The sequence below is a fragment of the Macrobrachium rosenbergii genome, chromosome 6 (genome assembly GCF_040412425.1).
Source record: "Macrobrachium rosenbergii isolate ZJJX-2024 chromosome 6, ASM4041242v1, whole genome shotgun sequence".
NCBI classification, from domain to species: domain Eukaryota; kingdom Metazoa; phylum Arthropoda; class Malacostraca; order Decapoda; family Palaemonidae; genus Macrobrachium; species Macrobrachium rosenbergii.
Window position 1 is genome coordinate 5,737,686 of NC_089746.1, and position 22,901 is coordinate 5,760,586.

At 35.2% G+C, this 22,901-nt stretch overlaps 2 protein-coding genes across 2 annotated transcripts in view; both read right to left on the reverse strand.

Annotated features, from left to right (window-relative positions):
* Positions 1 to 33: 33 nt before the first annotated feature.
* LOC136839703 (micronuclear linker histone polyprotein-like) lies at positions 34 to 540 on the reverse strand. Its single transcript, XM_067106056.1, has one exon. It carries the CDS (start codon positions 538 to 540, stop codon positions 34 to 36), a length of 507 nt encoding a protein of 168 aa, XP_066962157.1.
* Positions 541 to 1,201: 661 nt separating this feature from the next.
* LOC136839704 (uncharacterized) overlaps positions 1,202 to 22,901 on the reverse strand; it is a 34,568-nt gene continuing 12,868 nt past the window's right edge. The window contains exons 2-6 of the mRNA XM_067106057.1: positions 13,940 to 14,073; positions 11,595 to 11,673; positions 5,191 to 5,375; positions 5,034 to 5,102; positions 1,202 to 1,338 (exon numbers count right to left, since the gene is read on the reverse strand). Of these exons, the coding sequence (XP_066962158.1) occupies positions 1,202 to 1,338; positions 5,034 to 5,102; positions 5,191 to 5,375; positions 11,595 to 11,673; positions 13,940 to 14,073 (604 nt within the window). The remainder of the gene's footprint in view (positions 1,339 to 5,033; positions 5,103 to 5,190; positions 5,376 to 11,594; positions 11,674 to 13,939; positions 14,074 to 22,901) is intronic.

Sequence of the window (22,901 nt, forward strand, 5' to 3'; positions counted from 1 at the left end):
GTGGTGGCTTTCAAAGGCGTACCTGTGGATCTTTTATGGTGGTGAAAGGCGTTTCTGATGGCAGGAGGACGAAGAGGCATCTTTATAGCATGTGGATCTTCTCCTGCTTTTCTTCTTCTTCTTCTTCTCCTTCTTGGTGGTGGCTTTCAAAGAGCGTCCTCTTCTCTTTATAGCATTGGATCTTCTTCTTCTTCTTCTTTGAAAGACTTCTTCTTTCTGCAGGTGGTGGCTTTCAAATGTGGATCTTCTTCTTCTTCTCTTCTGCTTCTGCTGGTGGTGGCTTTCAAAAGCAAACCTCACGAACTTCTGATGGCAGGAGGACGAAGAGACATCTTTATGGCATGTGATCTTCTCCTTCTTCTTATGGGGGTGACTTTGAAAGGCGTACCTCTTGAATTTCTGATGGCAAGAGGACGAAGAGGAATCTTTATAGCATGTGGATCTTCTCCTGCTTCTTCTTCTTCTTCTTCTCCTTCTGCTGGTGGTGGCTTTCAAAGGTGTACCTCTTGAATTTCTGATGGCAGGAGGACGAAGAAGCATCTTTATGGCATGTGAATCATCTCCTGTTCCTTCTTCTTCTGCTTCTGCTGGTGGTGGCTTTCAAAGGTGTACCTCTTGAATTTCTGATGTCAGGAGGACGAAGAGACATCTTTATGGCATGTGGATCCTCTCCTGCTTCTTCTTCTTCTTTTGTTTCTGCTGGTGGTGGCTTGCAAAGGTGTACCTCTTGAATTTCTGATGTCAGGAGGACGAAGAGACATCTTTATGGCATGTGGATCTTCTCCTGCTTCTTCTTCTTCTTCTGCTTCTGCTGGTGGTGGCTTTCAAAGGTGTACCTCTTGAATTTCTGATGGCAGGAAGACGAAGAGGCATCTTTATGGCATGTGAATCATCTCCTGCTTCTTCTTCTTCTGTTTCTTGCTGGTGGTGGCTTTCAAAGGTATACCTCTTGAATTTCTGATGTCAGGAGGACGAAGAGACATCTTTATGGCATGTGGATCATCTCCTGCTCCTTCTTCTTCTGTTTCTGCTGGTGGTGGCTTTCAAAGGTGTACCTCTTGAATTTCTGATGGCAGGAGGACGAAGAAGCATCTTTATGGCATGTGAATCATCTCCTGCTCCTTCTTCTGTTTCTAATGGTGGTGGCTTTCAGAGGCGTAACTCTTGAATTTCTGATGTCAAGGAGGATGAAGAGACATCTTTATGGCATGTGGATCTTCTCCTGCCTCATCTTCTGCTTCTGCTGTTGGTGGCTTTCAAAGGCGCACCTCTTGAATTTCTGATGGCGGGAGAACGAAGAAGCTCGCTTGGACGACTTACCAGCTGCTCTTATTCTCGCTGTGAGGATATAGGAATCTTGGTCTCAGCTTTTGAAATGAGACTTGGTTTTAAGCTGATTACGATGAAGGGATTGCTGGAGTGTTTGAGAATATAGTTAACGAACATCTTAAATAAGTAAAGATTAACGATTTTGTTGTTTGTGTTTCATCTTCTGAATAATAATAATAATAATTTCAGATTTGTGCCCTTATGACTTTAGGGGAATATGATTGGCATCTGGGTCTTGCAATTCGATTTCTGAGAAGTCTGAAGTCTTCGCTCAGGTCGTTGCCTAATAAATACATCTTTGTAAATACATCTGGTTCATCAAAGGAATTCTTATGCACCTCCTCGGAAAGTCTATGAATAAATGAATGGATTTGCATTTTATGTCCTTCTAGCTGTGCTATACGCGGTGGTGGTGGTGGAATGCTCAGATATTAGTGAATGAATTGACTTTAGTCTTAAGTTCTTATAGCTACAGGATATAATTGTTCTGATTTTTCTTCTACATAATCCTTTCCGAAGCGTTTAAAATTGTTTGTGGAATCTGCCTTACAGAGATGCGAGTTTTGTAATTAGAAGAATTTAATACTGAATTTTTTTATATCTCTCTTTATCTCTCACGTTCAAAATTATATATGTGGATCTGCCTAAGATCAGCAATGCTACGAGTATATCTAGCCTGACTTGTACCCGTCTGATTTCTATCTTGAAATGGCACAAGACGTTCGCGTTTTTTCCTACATTTTCAAATCCAGTGAATACGGAAATAGCGCATATTCTAATTTGAACAGTTTTAAGACATCCCTACGTTTACAGCTGGAAACTAAACTTCCAAGAAACCGACATAGACAGACAAATAGTGAGGATATGTACTACGACATACCGGATCAGTGGTGAACCACATTTGCCTGTATTTAAGCGTCTTCAACATGTCAGCTCACCTACTGGCCGAATCGGTGATATTTACTTCAAAAAGTGTATGTAAATTATTTTTGACACTACGGATGCTTATGTGCAATTTATTTTGAATAAACAGTGCCTTAATCTAATTGGCAAATTCAACTTCCAAAATGTATTAACATTAATATAGAATCTACGCATGTTTTTGTTTTAATTCAATTTGAAAAACTGCGACTTTAATCATAAAAGACACGATGATTATGGTTTTTAACTTTAAAAAAGTATACGGAACATGTTTGTAACAACTTACTCTTCATACATATACGAGTATATGTACATACACGAGCATGTCTATATATATATATATATATATATATATATATATATATATATATATATATATATATATATATATATATATATATATATATATATATATATATATATATATATGAGAATCTACTGTTCACTTTTACCAGACATATGTAATTCTAATAGTCACAATGCCCTCTTAACTCCTCAATTCTTCTCGCTTTTTTGGATATGCTTGTAACTACAAAGCCGTAAGATCCAAACGCAAGAAATTGAAGAGACTGTGATGGCCGTTCGTTTCCCGCGACCGACCATCACAGTCTCTTCAATTTCTTGCATTTGGATCTTACGGCTTTGTAGTTACAAGCATATCCAAAAAGCAAGAATTGAGGAGTTAAGAGGGCATTGTATATTAGAATTACATATATATATATATATATATATATATATATATATATATATATATATATATATATATATAAATTTACATATATAAATATGTATATACATATATACTGTCTGTATATGTGTATATATATATATATATATATATATATATATATATATATATATATATATATATATATATGTATATATATATATACATATATATATGTATATATATATATATATATAATATATATATATATATATATATATATATATATATATATATATATATATATATATATATATATATATATATATTAATTTCAATCTCGTTAAGTTCTCTATAGAGAGAGAGGTGCCTGAACGACGAAGCTTTGAGTTATTTTTCCCTTATTATATGTACCGTTTATTCAACGACTAAAGTTGTTCTGCGAAGCGCAAAGCAAGCACAAGAACTCAGTTCTCTAATGGTAAATTCCTCCACCATAAACTCCTGCTTCAGAACGTATGTTTGTATTATGCCTCTAATAAGGTCTTGTAACTTGGATTGTGTAAGCTGCAATGTATGTATGATTGTGAATGTAAGTGTGTACATTATACATATATATATATATATATATATATATATATATATATATATATATATATATATATATATATATATACTTTTAGGCTTTTAAATAACTTTGTTATTATCAATACACCATTTTGATATAAAAAAAAATTCTTTGCATTTCGCACTATTGAGAACCGAACGCAGTAATAAAACGAATATCAGGAGAAATTTTTTTTTTCTCTCTCTCTCTCTCTCGCTATCCTTGGGAATTTCACGTTCGTAAGCCCTATGCTCTTATTAGTTTACGGCCCCATGGTCTCTCCCGGAATAGGCTCTCAGCCTTTTGGGTTATGGTGACTAAAAACAATAGTTTACGGACCCTGTAGGCAGGCAGAATGACTGCCTATTCTAATGAAATGGGATTTCAGTTATTCTTTTAGTGCCTCATTCGCGAGGGTTATGCCTCTAGTGTTTTTTTTTTTTTTTTTTATCTCCTACTCTCTTCCTTCCTTCCTTCCTTCTTCGTCTCCTTTTACTTCTTCTCCCCCCTCCTCCATCTTTCCTTCTCCTTTGTCTTCGTCTTCTTCCTTCCTTCCTTCCTTCTTTTTCTTTGGGAGGACTTCCTCCTCCTCCTCCTCCTCCTCCTCCTCTCCTTCCTTCCTTCCTCTTCTTCTTCTTCATCTTTAGCAGGATTTTTTTGTATTCTAGGCAACCAGCGAAAGCAAGCTATCCTCCTCCTCCTCCTATATGCATGTATATTTATATATATACATCATACCTTTTAAGCACCGTGACTAGACCTCCTGGAATTCGGTTTCTGGAAAGAAAATGGAAGATATAAAGGGGAAGCGTACCCACATATACGCGTTGTACTTATTGCTTCTGGAAATGCTTGCGGGCACTATGGAAGCAAAGTTATTTCTGGTGTATTGTCACGGACCGACGATTCTGGGGACCATTTCTTGAGGACCAGGCAGGGGACTTTAACCTCGATTTGGGCCATTGAGTCAAAATGGAGCCAGTTACTCTTCTACCAATAGCCTGTGGGCGAGATTGAGTGGCTTTTATTCTGGGTCTTATTCCTGCATAGAGATCTCTGTCTCTGTCTCTATCTCTGTTTCTGTATCTATCGGCCTCTCTGTCTGTCTCTCTCGTATTGGGAGATATATATACTACTATATTCAGTATATATATATATATATATATATATATATATATATATATATATATATATATATATATATATATATATATATATATATATATTATATATATATATATATATATATATATATATATATATATATATATATATATATATATATATATATATATATATATATATATATATATATATATATGTACACAAATATTGTATATAATTCTATATATCCATATGTATATAGACATTTTGAACAATTATATATATTCTTTCTACAAATATACTTATATATATATATATATATATATATATATATATATATATATATATATATATATATATATATATATATAGATAGAAATATTACAAGCTCTTATAACTTCCTACCCTTCTCTACCAACAAACCCTCTGACCTACTCTCCTCTCCACGAACATTACCCGCGACAGCCTTCTCCTCTGTAAGTACAGAAGTTGTGTCAATGTTTTTGGTGAAATTAAGGTCCTCACATCAGTCACTCCCGTAAGAACTAATTGCCTCCCAGACTTTTCTCGGGAGACTGAAGAGGCAGCATCGCATCCATCTGAGATAGAGTCAAGAATTGCTTTCTGGTCCTGACGTGGAATGCGTTTCTTGCTTCTTCTTGGAAGAAGAAGAAGAAGAAGAAGAAGAAGAAGAAGAAGAAGAAGAAGAAGAAGAAGAAGAGGCAATTCATGGTAGAAAAGCGCTTGCTTTGGGATTGCGTTTTCAGGGAATTTTGTTAAAAGTTTACTTCGATTATTCACGATATATATATATATATATATATATATATATATATATATATATATATATATATATATATATATATATATATATATATATATATATATATATATATATATATGTATATATATATATACATATATATACATAAATAAACAGAGGATTCAATATCTGATATATATATATATATATATATATATATATATATATATATATATATATATATATATATATATATATATATATATATACTGTATATAATATATATATATATATATACATAAATAAACAGAGGATTCAATAACTGATATATTTCTGTCAATAAATTAAAAATTTCCTCCCTGGGAAACATCAGATGAGGTCATTACTGCTCATGCTATTACGAATAATAATAATAATAATAATAATAATAATAATAATAATAATAATAATAATAATAATAATAATCATCAGTATAAAACTGAATGAATCAAAGATGAAAGATCTTTTGTTCTGACCATCAAAGCTTCCAAAACGACACAAAATGAAACATCCTTCGTGAAGGCTCTATAACATTTTTAACGCAGTCACCTTCGGATAAAAGAGAATCGGCCAGTGGCGCATTAAAACGCCCGTTTATCTTCGCAGATAAGAAAGTTACCGTCCCTATTTCTCAGGGGCTTATCTCGCTCGATCTGCCTCGAAGAGTTATAAAACTCCGTTTATCTGGGTCCGCCTTCTTCTTATATTCAGTTTTATGAACTCGGGTATATCGACCTTCTACTCGATTTACGGGAAAGGGGGCGTTTGAAATGATTAATGACTTGCTTTTGGATTTTTGTGTCTTGTGACAGATGGCTTTTCAGTCCACAGAGGCGAATAGCGGGTTACTCCCGTCTCTCTCCTCATCCTCCTCCTCCTCTTCAGGGTAGAGGGAGCCGAGAGCCCCTCCTCTTCAGGTCCTACCAAAGGGCACCGCCGTTGGTCAGGTGTTCAAGTGGACTTGAAAGTCGTAGATGAACCACTTGTCCTGTCCAGGATTCTTTGAGATCAGATGGGATTCACTTAAGGTTAATGTCTCAAAACTTGAGATTAAAGGTCGTCTCTCTCTCTCTCTCTGAAATCCACCAATCTTCTGAATAAGAGCACCTATGGTCACTGAAATGCAACACATCTGGAAACGTGAAATATAATTTTTCTGCGAGTTCACTGTCTTATAATTTCAGTTTTGCTTAAGATAGACTCAGAATATTTAACGTTTGCTTCAGTCTCTTTATGTAAGAAACCATATTAAAATCTTAGATATACAATAAGTATGAGGTTCAATGCATTTTGGGTCACTGGGTGTCTTTTACAGAAACTGTTATAAAATGGGCTAGAGTTGAGCAGACTACTTGGCAAAAGGCCTCCACCTTCTGTACTTCTCCAGAGCACTCTATTATACATAGCTGTACTTTAATTTGCAACGGTGGTTTGAATTGCATCATAGATGTAATCGTTGCGTTGTCACGAAACAGCAGTATGTAAATAGCAGGATATTTATTTGTCATTTGTTAAGGTTTTATTGAACTGAATTCAATTGAATATAGAATTTAAGTCAAAGGTCAAGCACTGGAACCTATGAGGTCATTCAGCGCTGAAACGGAATTTGACAGGAGAAGGTTTGAAAGGTGTAACAGGATGAAAACCTCACGGTTGCACTATGAATCAATTGTTAGGAGAGGGTTGAAAGTAAGATGGAAGAAAAAGAATATGAAAGGAGGTACAGTAAAAGGAGCGAAAGGGGTTTATGCTAGGGGCCGACGGCACACTGCAAAGAACCTTGAGTAATGCCCACAGTGCACCGCATGAGGTGCACTGACGGCACTACTCCGCTGCTCAATTTCTGTTAAGGTTTCATTCAACAGAATTCAGTATATGCTGCAAGAAAATAGGACTTTAATCTGGCTAGGAAGCGTTACAAGCTAAACTGCCTCTCCAGTAAATGATTAACTACCTGTTCCCTAATCTTCAGAGCAGTAATTACCGAATATTACTTTGTAATTTGTTAAAATTTTACCACGTAGAATTCAATATACACTTCAAGAAAATATTAATTTAGTCTGTACAGGTGGCCTTACGAATTCAACTGCCGCTCCAGTATATGATTAACTGCCTGTTCTCTAATCTTCAGAGCTGTCATTACCTAATATTACTTGCATCATAATTTTCATAGATGCGTTGTATTTCAGGCGCTAAGGTAATTATACAATATGCTTGTTGGCACCTTAATTGCTTGGATAATTGCTTTTCTCTTGGAAGCGCTTTGAGATAAGTTCAGTTTCTCAAAAGTGAGTGGATGCTGCTGACATCACCTCCTGTTGCAGCGTTTAATGTTTTTTTTTACTGTGATGTTCACCTGAGAACAATGAACACGTAGATTCATGAGTCTGCCTTGGTTATGGTGATTTAATATTCTATTTCATTAGTTTGGAGATGTGTTTGCTTTCAGTTATTCTCTCTCTCTCTCTCTCTCTCTCTCTCTCTCTCTCTCTCTCTCTCTCTCTCTCTCTCTCTAAATTGTAGCCTTTTGTTATTTTGATCAAATGACGTTTATTTTTATCTTTTTAGGGGTGACTGTTTACACACTCTCTCTCTCTCTCTCTCTCTCTCTCTCTCTCTAAGTTGAAGACCTTCGTTATGGTTTGAATGCCTTGTATTTTCATTCAATTTTTTTTTTGAGGGTAAGATGTGTAAATAAATAAAAAAAATAATTCCGGAAAGTATGAATGTATATATGACTTAATTCAGCGAATCAGTAGCAGCAAATTAAATTTTCTAAAACTATTTTCCAAGGCTAAAATCGAATATTCAAGATCAGGTCGGAATTATATCGACTGAACGCAATCATACTTAAAATAAAATTTATTTGTTTTTTCAAAAAGAATATTAAAACAAAAACAGGTGTCATATGAAATTCAAAGAAATAAAAACACAGAAAATGCCATGAACTGAAGTAAAAAGGATGAAAAAAACGAACTCCATATTCCTTTTGTATTTTTAGGTGATCTAGGTTCTCTTAATCCTCTCAATTAACTGACAGAAGGCAAACGTCCAACAAGCCCTCTCTCCCATTCCCATTCCCCCTTTTCCCTTAACGAAAGACTTCTGTGCCTAATAGAGATACAATTCGCCCATGGATTGAGTTTTTGCCTCGGATGGAAAATAAAGGGTAAAATATTCATGTGACAATTTACATGCAAAAGAGTCTCTCTCTTTCTCTCTCTGTATACCGGAGACCTATTTTCTCTCGTTTCAATAGTAATTCTCTCTCCCTCTCCGTATACCGGAGGCATTTTTTTTCTCTCGTTTCGTCAGTAATTCTCTCTCTCTCTCTCTCTCTCTCTCTCTCTCTCTCTCTCTCTCTCTGTATACCGGAGACCTATTTTCTCTCGTTTCAATAGTAATTCTCTCTCCCTCTCCGTATACCGGAGGCATTTTTTTTCTCTCGTTTCGTCAGTAATTCTCTCTCTCTCTCTCTCTCTCTCTCTCTCTCTCTCTCTCTCTCTCTCTCTCTCTCTCTCTCTGTATACCGGAGACCTATTTTCTCTCGTTTCAATAGTAATTCTCTCTCCTCTCCGTATACCGGAGTTTCGTCAGTAATTCTCTTTCTCTCTCTCTCTCTCTCTCTCTCTCTCTCTCTCTCTCTCTCTCTCTCTCTCTCTCTCTCTCTCTCTCTCTGTATACCGAGACCTATTTTCTCTCGTTTCAATAGTAATTCTCTCTCCCTCTCCGTATACCAGGCATTTTTTTCTCGTTTCGTCAGTAATTCTCTCTCTCTCTCTCTCTCTCTCTCTCTCTCTCTCTCTCTCTCTCTGTATACCGAGACCTATTTTCTCTCATTTCAATAGTAATTCTCTCTCCCTCTCCGTATACCGGAGGCATTTTTTTCTCTCGTTTCGTCAGTAATTCTCTCTCTCTCTCTCTCTCTCTCTCTCTCTCTCTCTCTCTCTCTCTCTCTCTCTGTATACCGGAGACCTATTTTCTCTCGTTTCAATAGTAATTCTCTCTCCTAAAAAAACGTATACCGGAGGCATTTTTTTCTCTCGTTTCGTCAGTAATTCTCTCTCTCTCTCTCTCTCTCTCTCTCTCTCTCTCTCTCTCTCTCTCTCTCTCTCTCTCTCTCTGTATACCGGAGACCTATTTTCTCTCGTTTCAACAGTAATTCTCTCTCTCTCTCTGCAACCGGAGGCATTTTTTCTCTCGTTTCGTCAGTAATTCATTCTCTCTCTCTCTCTCTCTCTCTCTCTCTCTCTCTCTCTCTCTCTCTCTCTCTCTCTCTCTCTCTGTATACCGGAGGAATTTTTCTCTCGTTTCGTCAGTAATTCTCTCTCTCTCTCTCTCTCTCTCTCTCTCTCTCTCTCTCTCTCTGTGTGTGTGTGTGTGTGTATATGCCAGGCCTGTTTTCTCTCGTTTCATCAGTAATTCTCTCTCTCTCTCTCTCTCTCTCTCTCTCTCTCTCTCTCTCTCTCTCTCTCTCTCTCTGCGTATACCGGAGAATTTTTCTCTCGTTTCGTCAGTAATTCTCTCTCTCTCTCTCTCTCTCTCTCTCTCTCTCTCTCTCTCTCTCTCTGTGTGTGTGTGTGTGTGTGTGTGTATACCAGGCCTGTTTTCTCTCGTTTCATCAGTAATTCTCTCTCTCTCTCTCTCTCTCTCTCTCTCTCTCTCTCTCTCTCTCTCTCTCTCTCTCTCTCTATATTTCCCCTCGTTTCTTCATTAATTCTCTCTCTCTCTCTCTGGAAGTGAAAGTCTTTCGTTATTATCAAATGACTTTTATTTTTATTTAATATTTCGGGTAGGGCGGGGGTGAAAAAAATTAAGTTTTTACAATAGAAATATGGAAAATTTTAATAAAAACATGACTTAAATCAGTGAATCAGTAGCAGCAAAAGTGATAAAATTTTGTCAAAATGTTTGTCATGGCTAAAATCGAGTATGCAAAATCAGGTTGGAAATATATCAACTGATTTAAGGAAAAAATACGTAAAATGAAATAAATTTGCTCATCAGAAAAAATTTTAAATCACGAAAAAATATATGATATATGAAATTACAAGAAAAAAAATTACTGAAAATGCTAGGAGTTGAAATAAGAATTATAAAAAAAAACGAATTCCATACACCTTTTCTCTTACTAAGTGATCCCGGTTCTCTTAATCCTCTCGATTAACTGACAGAAGGCTGACGTCCAACAAGCCCTCTCTACCATTCCCATTCCCATTCCTATTCCCATTCCCCTTCCCCCTTTTCCTTTAACGAAACACTTCTGTGCCTAATAGAGATACAATTCGCCCATGGATTGCGTTTTGCCTCCGATGGAAAGTAAAGGTAAAATATTCATGTGACAATTTACATGCAAAAGAGTCTCTCTCTCTCTCTCTCTCTCTCTCTCTCTCTCTCTCTCTCTGTATACCGGAGGCTTTTTTCTCTCGTTTCAACAGTAATTCTCTCTCTCTCTCTCTCTGTATACCGGAGGCATTTTTTCTCTCGTTTCGTCAGTAATTCTCTCTCTCTCTCTCTCTCTCTCTCTCTCTCTCTCTCTCTCTCTCTCTCTCTCTCTCTCTCTCTCTCTCTTCTATATGTCTGTCTATGTATATATCTATTTTTACGTATTTCCCTGGGTTTATGGTATTTTACAGGCCGGCAACGGAATATCTAATTGGCCTTGGAGTTCTGACTTGTGTAAAGGGAAATCGTAAAAAAAATAAGAAAAAGGGGAGAATTTAGGAGCTGAAGGCTCTACTTCATAAGGCAATGTTACGTAAACACTTGGGATAAATTAAAGAATTGTATTTACAAAAGCAAGCATTTGAAGGGAAAATGGATAAGTAAATTGATAAAGGGCTTGCAACGCCTGAAGATCCTGCTACTGGAGTCTTGACTAAAGGCAAGGCACAATCCAAGATGAGTCCACTGCGAATAGGTCCCTCTGCAAGAGAGATTTACACATTACACGCCAATAAAGGAACAATATAACACCAAATATGGCTCGAGTTTGCACTGAGGGTGCCAAAGACTCGAGGAATGAATGACCACTTTACACTCGAACACAGGGCATTGGAAATGGCACTGGATAAACTGGCACAAGGACCGAAGTGAAATGTTGGTACTCAAAACTTTCTAAAGGGCAAATTGTCGTGACTGAAAAGTCTTCGCTCGCACTTTACCTTAGGGGAAGCGGGTCTCTGACGAAGAGGGACGAGGGACGATCACACGTATGGTGGGGCCCTCGAGGATGACTGGAGTCTGGAGTCAGACAGGGATACTGAATGGTCTCTCAGCAAACTGCATCACCCGGCCGCGTGTATGGCTAACTGCACGACTAACTAACTGCTTCACTCTCTACCGCGGTCTCTTCCTTTTAAGGCACGCGGTCACGGGTAGGAGCCGTGTGCAACCAGTGTGCCTGTGGCCAGGTGGCCAGCGATCGGTGGCCTCTTCCCATGTTTCCTGCGGATACAGACAATTCAGGCAGCTTAATTTGCCTTTAGAAAGGCCGTTGTAAGAAGCTTAGTTGGGCAAAGCTTCTTAAGGGAATGGCATGTAGTGTCCTCTCCTTGCCCCTTTTATCCGTGTCATCTCAATATCTGTTCCAGGTAAAAAGAAGGACAGATCGAAATGTTGATAACCGTGCTCTGATTTCTAGGTCAAATACGATCGGCCATGCGGTTCTCAATAAAGAAAAGGTAAATTAGGTGGGGGGGGGCGCTGTGCACGACTTCTTGTAGATTATAATACTATGCAATCCTCTAACCCTTTCTACCTCCTTTTATCAATCTGGATAAATTGCAAAGTATGAGAATCAAACAGAAACTATTCATTATAAATTTCTTGTTATCTTTTCCCGCTCTAAATATGCCTCTTCCTACTCCACAACAATGGCAGGAGGCTTCTAGATTTCTTATGTTGGTCGAAATTAATTAACCTCAAACTGAGAGACTTCATAGTTTAAAAAAAATGAGAGAGCTAAACCCAAACTCCTTCCTCCACTCGTCAGAGTTTGAGCCTTAACTACCCAACATAAAAGCCATTAAATTTTTGAGGCGTTGTTAGTGATATCCTGATCGCTTTATCTTTCGTAAATATAAACTGAAATGTAAAATATAAATATAAATTATATATATGTGTGTATGTATTAACGTATGTATGTATGTGTATATATATATATATATATATATATATATATATATATATATATATATATACATATATATATATGTGTATAAATATATTTATACATATATCTGTAATACATATTTACATATCTATATATACATATAAATATACTCATATATATAAATATATATATATGTGTGTATATATAATATATATATATATATATATATATATATATATATATATATATATATATATATATATATATATATATATATATATATACCAGTGAATAGGATTGATTGTGTATACATATAAAAATATTAAGCTACTCCCATAGATTTCTTATTGTTTGTGAATTCCTGCTCTATTTTCACTTTGGCAGCGACGAGGACTAACTTGTGTTGGCCTAGAGACGAACTTGCTAGAGAGTTCTAAATCCTTCTGCGCTGAAGAAGTTTAGCAATAAAGATTTTCTCGATCCCTTGTCTCACTTTGCACAAGTCGGGTTTTTTTCCCTGACCTTTGAGATAGACTAATTTATGAAATTCCTCAGGAGGGTATGTGATTATATATATATATATATATCTATATATATATATATATATATATATATATATATATATATATATATATTTTTATATATTATATGTATATATACATATATATTTTACATATACATATTATACATATGTATAACTGAATCACGAAAATATCGAACGTAATGAATATATAAATAAAGACAAAAATCCACGAAGGAAAGAGAAACAATGGGGTGCTGCGAGGCCTTTCGACTGTCGTCCTTTACTTAGCAGACTCAGTAAAGGACGACAGTCGAAAGACCTCGCAGCACTCCATCGTTTCTGTTTCCTTCGTGGATTTTGTATATGTATATAATAGCAAATCCTACACCGACTGTGATAAAGTTTTTTAAAAATCGAGATTTCAAAATCATACAATTTTACATTACTTGAAATCATTACTTTTTTAATCCCATCTACCTACCTGCCCTAAAAATGGAAAACTTTCTATATGTAAATGCCTTGTAAGAGAAAACAAACGCAACGCAAGAATTTTCTTAATAATACAACAAGCATGACTCACACCGTCTTATTCATATTATATTCCTCTTTCCTGGCATTAACTCTGCGCTAAGGACTAGGTTCTCGGGTGGTGTACCTTGGTGGGTAGGTGAGTTGTGGGGCGGGAGGGGGGGGGTAAAGGAGGAAGTTGAATTGCTGCTCCTAGTATTACTACAATATACTACAATACTGTATTATTATTGTATTAAAATTCTCCTCTTAAACATAAGTGGATTTCTCAGCACCGTTTCTACTGCAATGCGCGTGAGCTATTTTTTAAGGGCCATCCGGTTCAGCCTTCGTAATAAATATACAATTAGCAAGGCAAAGAGACGAGGAGGAGGAGGAGGAGGAGGAGGAGGAGGAGGAGGAGGAGGAGGAGGAGGAAGAGGAGGAGGAGGAGGAGGAGGAGAGAGAAGTGGTTTGTTTTGAGTCTTCTAAATTGACTCTGGGGAAATGCAGAGATTGGTCTTCAAGTATATGTGGGCAAACCGGAATATATTATCTTGAATTCAATTTCATTTTCTAACCTTAGATTAAATTTCCGTCATGGAAGTTTCATGAGAAAATATGGGGTCTTTACCAAAAATGGATGTTTTTAATTGTGGCAGCTGATTACATTTTCGTCATTTGTAATTTGTAGGTGAACGTCAGAAAATTAGGAGTCTATATAAAATGTGTGCTTTTAATTGTGATAATATCTGATTATACTTTTGTTTTTTGAGATTTGTAGGTCAACGTCAAAATGCCAAATGCCTACAAAAGGACATCAGATTGCCCATTCCATCGGCTTCTGCTCAAAAGTAGGAAAAAAAGGGACAATGCTCACAGATTAAGTCCAAATAACCACTACTTTACTAAGCAAGTTTGCACAGAGCCAACATTCTCAAACAACCAACATTCTCAAACATATTTATCAAACACAAAGTAATTCTCTCTGAATTCTGACGGAATTCACCGTTTTCGTCCGTGAAAATCATGGGGCGGAATGTACAGTGAGCATTTATTGGTAGTACCCAACTGTGAAAATGGTTCCGTTCGAAATTAAGTGAATACTATCCATTAATCTCAATTATAATTCATATGAAATGTAAATACAGAGAGCATTTATTTGTATTAACCGACTGTGAAAATATTTTCTTTTGAAGTAAAGTGAATAATATTCATTAATCTCAAGTATGATTCATATGAAACGTAAATACAGTGAGCGTTTGTGTATTACCCAACCGTGAAAATATTTTCTTTTGAAGTAAAGTGAATAAAATTAATTCAACTCAATATAATTAAAATATCAAATCTAAATTATTCCGCACTTTGCTTTTTTTATGAAATAATAATCGGACGCAGTAATAATAACAGAACAGTATGTCACGTTGGACCCTGTAATTATGCTCACTGTATAATTTACAAGTTCATAACAGCACTGACAGTCAGCATTTTTTTTAATTTGCTGTATTGCAAAATAGACACATTACAGAGGTTTTCCATTTTATTATATCTATAAAACCTTATAGATGATATCGGGCGTGTCAGAATGGTATAAATGTCTGAATGGTGCAAATGTCTAAGAAGTATAAACGTCAGAATGGTATAAATATCCGAATTGTATAAATGTCTGATAGTATAAATGTCAGATTAGCATAAATGTCAGAATAGGATAACTGTCAGAAAAGTATAAATGTCAGAATAGTATAAATGGCAGAACAGTATATATGTTAGAACGGGATGAAATCCAGAATACTATAAATGTCAGTATACTTAAATGTCTGAACAGTGTGAATGTCAGAATAGTATGAATGTTAGGATACTATAAATGTCAGAAAGGTATATATATGCCAGGGCAGTATAAATGTCTGAATGGTATAAATGTCCGAATAGGATAAAAGTCAGAACAGGATAAATGCCAGAACAGGATAAATGCCAGAAGAGGATAAATGCCAGAATAGTATAAACGTCAGAATAGGATAAATGTCTGAACAGTATAAATGTCTGAATAGTATAAATGCCAGCATGGTATAAAAGTTAAATAGTATCAATGTCAGAAGGGTATGGATGTCAGCAGAGTATAAATTTCAGAACAGTATAAATGTCAGAGGAATATAACTGTCATAATGATTACTGAAGCATTTAATCGACTATTTCTCATAATTCGAGTGAGATCTTGTTTGCTAATGTGGCGTTATTCAAATGAACATTTCAATAGAACATTATTTAAAATGTACCTGACATACATGCATTTTTATATGTATTTGAAAATGAAACAGAAAATCTTGATCAGTTAGTGTATACCGACAACGCTGCAAGAATTAATAAGCAGGTATTTTCAGTCTGGTAAATAAGATAAAACTGGATGCCACAACTAAAACACATCAACGAGGTGCTTAGCCTCCTGAATGCTACGGAATGAGGATAACAAACGCACGAGAAAGGAAATAAACAAAACGGAAACACAATGACGACCAAGCGGCGATGACGTAAATGAGTTCGCAACATTAGAATAAATATGTAAGTGAAACCCACAAGATTCCTGTGTATAACTTGTTTGCTTGTAAATATTTACATATTACTTTAATCTCGAGTACTTTCAGGTCCTAACTGTGACCCCTTTTCAAGAGATGTGAAGGTTGTCAGTCTGGTTCAAGGCCCAGCCTGACTACCTTCACATCTCTTGAAAAGGGAGCAGTTAGGACGTGAAAGTACTCCAGATTAATATGTAAATATTTACAAGCAAACAAATTATACACAGGAACTTGTGGGTTTCTCTTTCCATCTTCAGAAGAAAACTGAAAGACGTTTTGTTTGATTCATATATATAAGTAATAAAGCACAAAAATAAAGAGAAAAACGAAAATTCAATACAATCAAGTAAAAAAATGCCCCGATGTTTCTCCTCGCAATCGAGTTTTCTGTACAGCGCATAATCAAGGCCACCGAAAACAGATCTATCTTTAAGTGGTCTCGGTATAATGCTGCATGAGCCGCGGCCCATGAAACTCGCAGCCGGCAGTGGTGGCCTGTGTTGTTGAGTTGCCAGAAGCACGATTAAGGGAAGCTTTAACCTTAACTAAAATAAAAACTACTGAGGCTAGAGGGCTGCAATTTGGTACGTTTGATGATTGAAGGGTGGATGATCAACAAAGCAATTTGCAGCCCTCTAGCCTCAGTAGTTTTTAAGATCTGAGGGCGGACAGAAAAGTGCGGACGGACAGACAAAGCCGGCACAATAGTTTTCTTTTACAGAAAATTAAAAAAGGATTATATAAATAAACCTACTTTGGTAGCACACCAAATATTCCCTTCCGAAGTCACAAATGTGGTTACACAGACGATACTTAAGATTATTCTAGTCACTAATTTCTTGCAATTAACCATTTTTTCACTTCCCATTCGAATTCACTCAAGCGATATAGTTTAACTTCTTTAACCGACGAAAACCACTGAGTAGATTTACCTGACATGTCGCGCGTCGATGGACATATTAAATGAAAATTATTTTTTGAGAAATTAATGAACGTGGATATATAATTATATATTTGTGTAGCGTTTTGTGTTTGTTAGTTTATATATTTATAATATTATGGGTTTTTTTTCGAATGGCGAATTTATAATTATTGAATTGAATAGAATATAGAATTTAGGCCAAAGGCCAAGCACTGGGACCTATGAGGTCATTCGGCGCTGAAACGGAAATTGACAGTAAAAGGTTTGAAAGGTGCAACAGGAGGAAAACCTCGCAGTTAAACTATGAATCAGTTGTTAGGAGAGGGTGGAGGAAAATAAGACGGAAGAAAGAGAGTATAAAAGAACAAAGGAGGTACAGTAAAAGGAACGAAGGGGGTTGCAGCTAGGGGCATAAGGCACGCTGCAAAGAACCTTAAATAATGCCTACAGTGCACCTCATGCACTAATCCGTCTACGGGCGAATTCATATTTTTGATCATTCTGTTCTTTGGAAATTTTCGTAGCAAATTCTTGTTTTTATGGTTTGTTCTCCGTGAAGGTTTGCGCATTAAAAGCAGAAATGATGATACTGATACGAGAAAATAATTTTGCTTGGTAAGAAATATGAATGGTTTGGAATGCGAAACGAATTTACCCTTAAAAACGATCTTATTAATGGACTGTGTAAAATTGCCATGGCTGAATAGAAAGATAGTTTTAGAATCCACTGTTGAGGAGATTCTCAAACAATTTTATTTAATTTTAATTTAGTCTAATAAGAAACTACGTATCATTTACTGAAACAACCTCTATCCAACTAGAGATGTGTATTCAACAATAAATGTATATTCACTTAGATCTTCATTAATCTTGATACAATATTTATAGCTTAGCCCCACCTCTCTTGCTTCGTTTTGTATGCAAAAAAAAAAAGGAAAAAATTCGCCGAAGATTCTTCGGCGCAATCGAGTTTTCTGTACAGCCCCTACAGCATATAATCAAGGCCACCGAAAATAGATCTACCTTTCGGTGGTCTCGGTATAATGCTGTATGAGCCGTGTCCCATGAAACTTTAACCACGGATCGGTGGTGGCCTATCCTATATCGCTGCCAGAACCACGATTATGGCTAAATTTAAACTTAAATTAAATAAAAACTACTGAGGCTAGAGGGCTGCAATTTGGTATGTTTGATGAGTGGCAGGTAGATGGTCAACATACCAATTTGCAGCCCTCTGGCCTCAGCAGATTTCAAGATCTGAGGGCGGACAGAAAAAGTGCGGACAGAATAAAGTGCGGACGGACAGACAAAGCAGGCACAATAGTTTTCTTTTCCAGAAAACTAAAACTACCAAAGCATGACAGCATAACAAATGAAGCTTTATATAATCCATCAATCTTAAATTCAATTCAGTTTGATAAGGTGCTGTTTATCATTTACTGAATCAACCTTCATCCAAGTAGAGATACGCACAAAAACAAATAAAAAATTGATTCAGATCTTCACAAATAATATGACACACTAAATATAGCTTTAACTTCACAATTCCTTCAGAACAGGTTATTCTCGACGTACATAATCCATATAATCTTCAAAGGACGTCATTAGGAACAATCCAGCCGAAATTAAACCTCTCAATTAATCCTGATGAGGGGAAGGCAAAGGACTCTCATTATCTCCTGTGACCTCTCCTGACTGGGTTCGAAATGTGAGCAGGGTACAGGATACACGCATACATTGACATATTAATATATATATATATATATATATATATATATATATATATATATATATATATATATATATATATATATATATATATATATATATATATATATATAAATATTCCTTAAGTATAATCATAAAAGCAATTCATATACTAAAAGGACCTCATTTAAACTGGATGGTATCTAATGGAGTATTTATTCAGAAAAAGTAACAAGCTTTCTTGGACAAACAGTCCACATTATCAAGTATCCGTATAGTGACCAGACGCGTAGTCCAGCTGTATTTATATCTGTGTGCTGGGTACTTTTAATCCTATAATCGCCTGGCTCCTCCTGTGTGACCCCACCCCCTCGTGACCATGGCCTTTCTCTGCCCCCTTCTTCTTCCAGGTGTCCATTTTCCGTGCGTTTCCTTGCGTTTTTCCTTCGTTTCCTTGCTACTGTGGAGTATGCGATTTTTCTAGATATGCTGTCTTAAAAGCCGTTTCCGGTGTTCCCTGCCATGTGTTGTTAAAAGTACCCAGCACAGTTTGAATGAGGTCCTTTTAGTAATTCTACTAATGCACAGAACAACTGTGTATATGATAAAGTTAATATATATATATATATATATATATATATATATATATATATATATATATATATATATATATATATATATATATATATATATATTGATTCAATAAATTATATATATATATATATATATACCTTTCTATTCCTGAAGTACAATTATAAAAGCAATTCATGGTGTGTATATGTGTATATATATATATATATATATATATATATATATATATATATATATATATATATATATATATATATAATATATGAGTTGCTTTTACAGTTATATTTAAGGAATAGAAAGGTGGAGGTCCTAATGCATATTTCGGCTCACATTCTTGACCACATGGCATGTGTTAATCTACTTCAGAATGGAGGTTAATGAGTTTTCAATTGAAGCTACTCTGCATACAAACTACGTAATATATATATATATATATATATATATATATATATATATATATATATATATATATATATATATATATATATATGTATGTATGTATGTATATGTATATATGTGTAATATATATAATATATATACATATATATATATATATATATATATATATATATATATATATATATATATATAAACTTGACTAAAGCATCCAAATATGATTCAAAACAGCATAAACCCTATTCAAGAAAATATACTTAGCATTAATTCCAACACACATCAGAGAAATCTTTCAGAGTTTAGAACTCAACAACAAACAACACTAGGTAATTCTGTAAGTGTTTTCATAATCACAATTCAAAGAAACATTTCAATATCCAGGAATAAACATCAAGTACAACAGTCATTCTTCAGGGATTTTCACAACCGCCAGTCAAACAAACAAATAAGAGTAACTTTCCCCAAAGCAATTCCTTACCAACTATCGTAACCCACTTTGGGGGGCCCAAGCAGCACTTCCCTTGCATCATCCGTACCCGTTTCTCTCGACTTCGTCTTAATATAGAATCACCAAGGGATGCTGTGAATACTAATGTCCCGTGCATCATCCTTTCAGTCTGGACACAACAAGACAAACGGAGGCATTCTTCACGCCTCCCACTGCTCGCTTGGCCTGCTTTGGCTTGCAGTGGCTGGGTTTACTTGTATGGGTGAAATTACTTCAGTAAATAAATGGTATAGTAGTCATGATGGATACATAGCCAAGGAGGAAGACCATGGTGCATACGTACATACATAAATGTGTATATATATATATATATATATATATATATATATATATATATATATATATATATATATATATATATATTTATATATATATATATATATATATATATATATACATATATATATATATATTTATATACATATATATATATATATATATATATATATATATATATATATATATATATATATATATATATATATATATATATACACATACATATACATTTTGTATGTGTCTGTATATATATATATGTATATGTATATATATATATATATATATATATATATATATATATATATATATATATATATATATATATATATATATATATAAAACATACACTCAGAGAGATCAGAGAGAGAGAGAGAGAGAGAGAGAGAGAGAACGCGCCTTCCAACAGCTGTCAAATGAATTACAGCCTTTCAATCAAAACAGGAGGACGTAGAATTGAGAGTGAACTGGTGGGTAGAGGGTCGTAGCTAACTTCACATATTGTAACAGAGGGGACGATCGCTTATCAAAAGATGTCTTGACACTTACGAATCTTGACAGCTGCTGATGTTCTTTTTTTTATATATGATGTTTTAAGTTTTTGTCTATCAACTGAAGACAAAGGTTTTAAATTTTTTGTCTAGAATCCTCGTACGTATCTTGTTAAGGACTGTTGAAAGCTAAACCCAGTTTTCACTGAAATTTTCATTTTTAGGGAAATATTATATTATGGTTTTGAGGAGCGATATTTGTAAAAATATAGAATTATGAAAAAATAAGATTTACTGAGATCTGCTGTTAGCAACCCTTATATATATATATATATATATATATATATATATATATATATATATATATATATATATATATATATATATATATATCAACACACAACCACGTGTGGAACAGAAATAAATTTCTGACTCACATCAGGATCGAACCCAGGTCTTTCAATTTGAACGGCAAGGGCGCTGGCCACTAGGCCATACAAGTCTTAAAAGAAGTTGGAACCTGAGTGCCACTGCACACAAGGAATTACCTAAGGAAGCTAACTGCTTGCATACCAGCGTGATTGTGTTGATTATTTCTATCATCATATTCACTCTGAAGGGATAATTCGAATGAAATGCTGTCAACGGGGTTACTGATGAGTCGGAAAGTTGGGGAAAACACGCTGGTATACAAGCAGTTAGCTTGCGCAGGTAGATTCTTGTGTGCGGTGGCACTCAGCTTCCAACTTCTTTTTTTAAGACTTGTGTGGCCTAGTGGGCAGCGCCCTTGCCTTTCAAATTAAAAGACCTGTGTTCGATCTTGATGTGAGTCAGAAACTTTATATATATATATATATATATATATATATATATATATATATATATATATGTGTATGTGTGTGTGTGTGTGTGTGTGATATATATATATATATATATATATATATATATATATATATATATATATATATATATATATATATATATCACAAGTCTTGGAATATGCTAACAACAATGAACACATGACATGTACACAGTAGTATGTACAGCATTACAGAGACAACTCTAAACGTCATAGCAAGAGAGAGAGAGAGAGAGAGAGAGAGAGAGAGAGAGAGAGAGAGAGAGAGAGAGAGAGAGGACGTCCGCTACGACATCAGCAGCTTCGTCGAGATCTTAAAACATTTTTCACTCGCAGCTGTGGAAGGTCCTAAGTTTTTTCGAGTACCACCTCACTTCTCTTCGTCTTGCTTTTTAAAGTGACAAGCTCCTTATGAGCAGAGAGAGAGAGAGAGAGAGAGAGAGAGAGAGAGAGAGAGAGCCTGTTTTTCCAATTTCATAGAGAAAAAACAATTTTTTCTATTTCAAAGAGAGAGAGAGAGAGTGTTTAAAGACTAATTTTCCAATTTCAGAGAGAGAGAGAGAGAGAGAGAGAGAGAGAGAGAGAGAGAGAGAGAGAGAGACTAACAACGTTTCATGAATGTTGGTATGGAAATAAGGACCGTTCTCTGTAATCTGTATGGCAATTTTAGATTACAACATTATTCACAGTTTTTAATACAATAAACAACAAGAATTTTTTGGCTTTTAAGACCAAAGATAAACATAAACTGTAGTAATTTCATAGTGATAAAAAATCCCGTGAATAATTAGTAAATAAAATTCCCTGTTCTGTAGATGTACATTCAGCCTACCTCAATTTCAACTTTCAGAGTGTAAGTATACAACAGGAAAGAAAGCTTCTCCTCACAAGCGCCATTTAATCTCCACTTCTTCACTAAACCATCCCGCCGGAGGGAGCAGTCCATTCTAATCTGCATCTCACGTCGCCTCCAATAAACAGTTAAACCGAATTAAACCGGGAAAGCT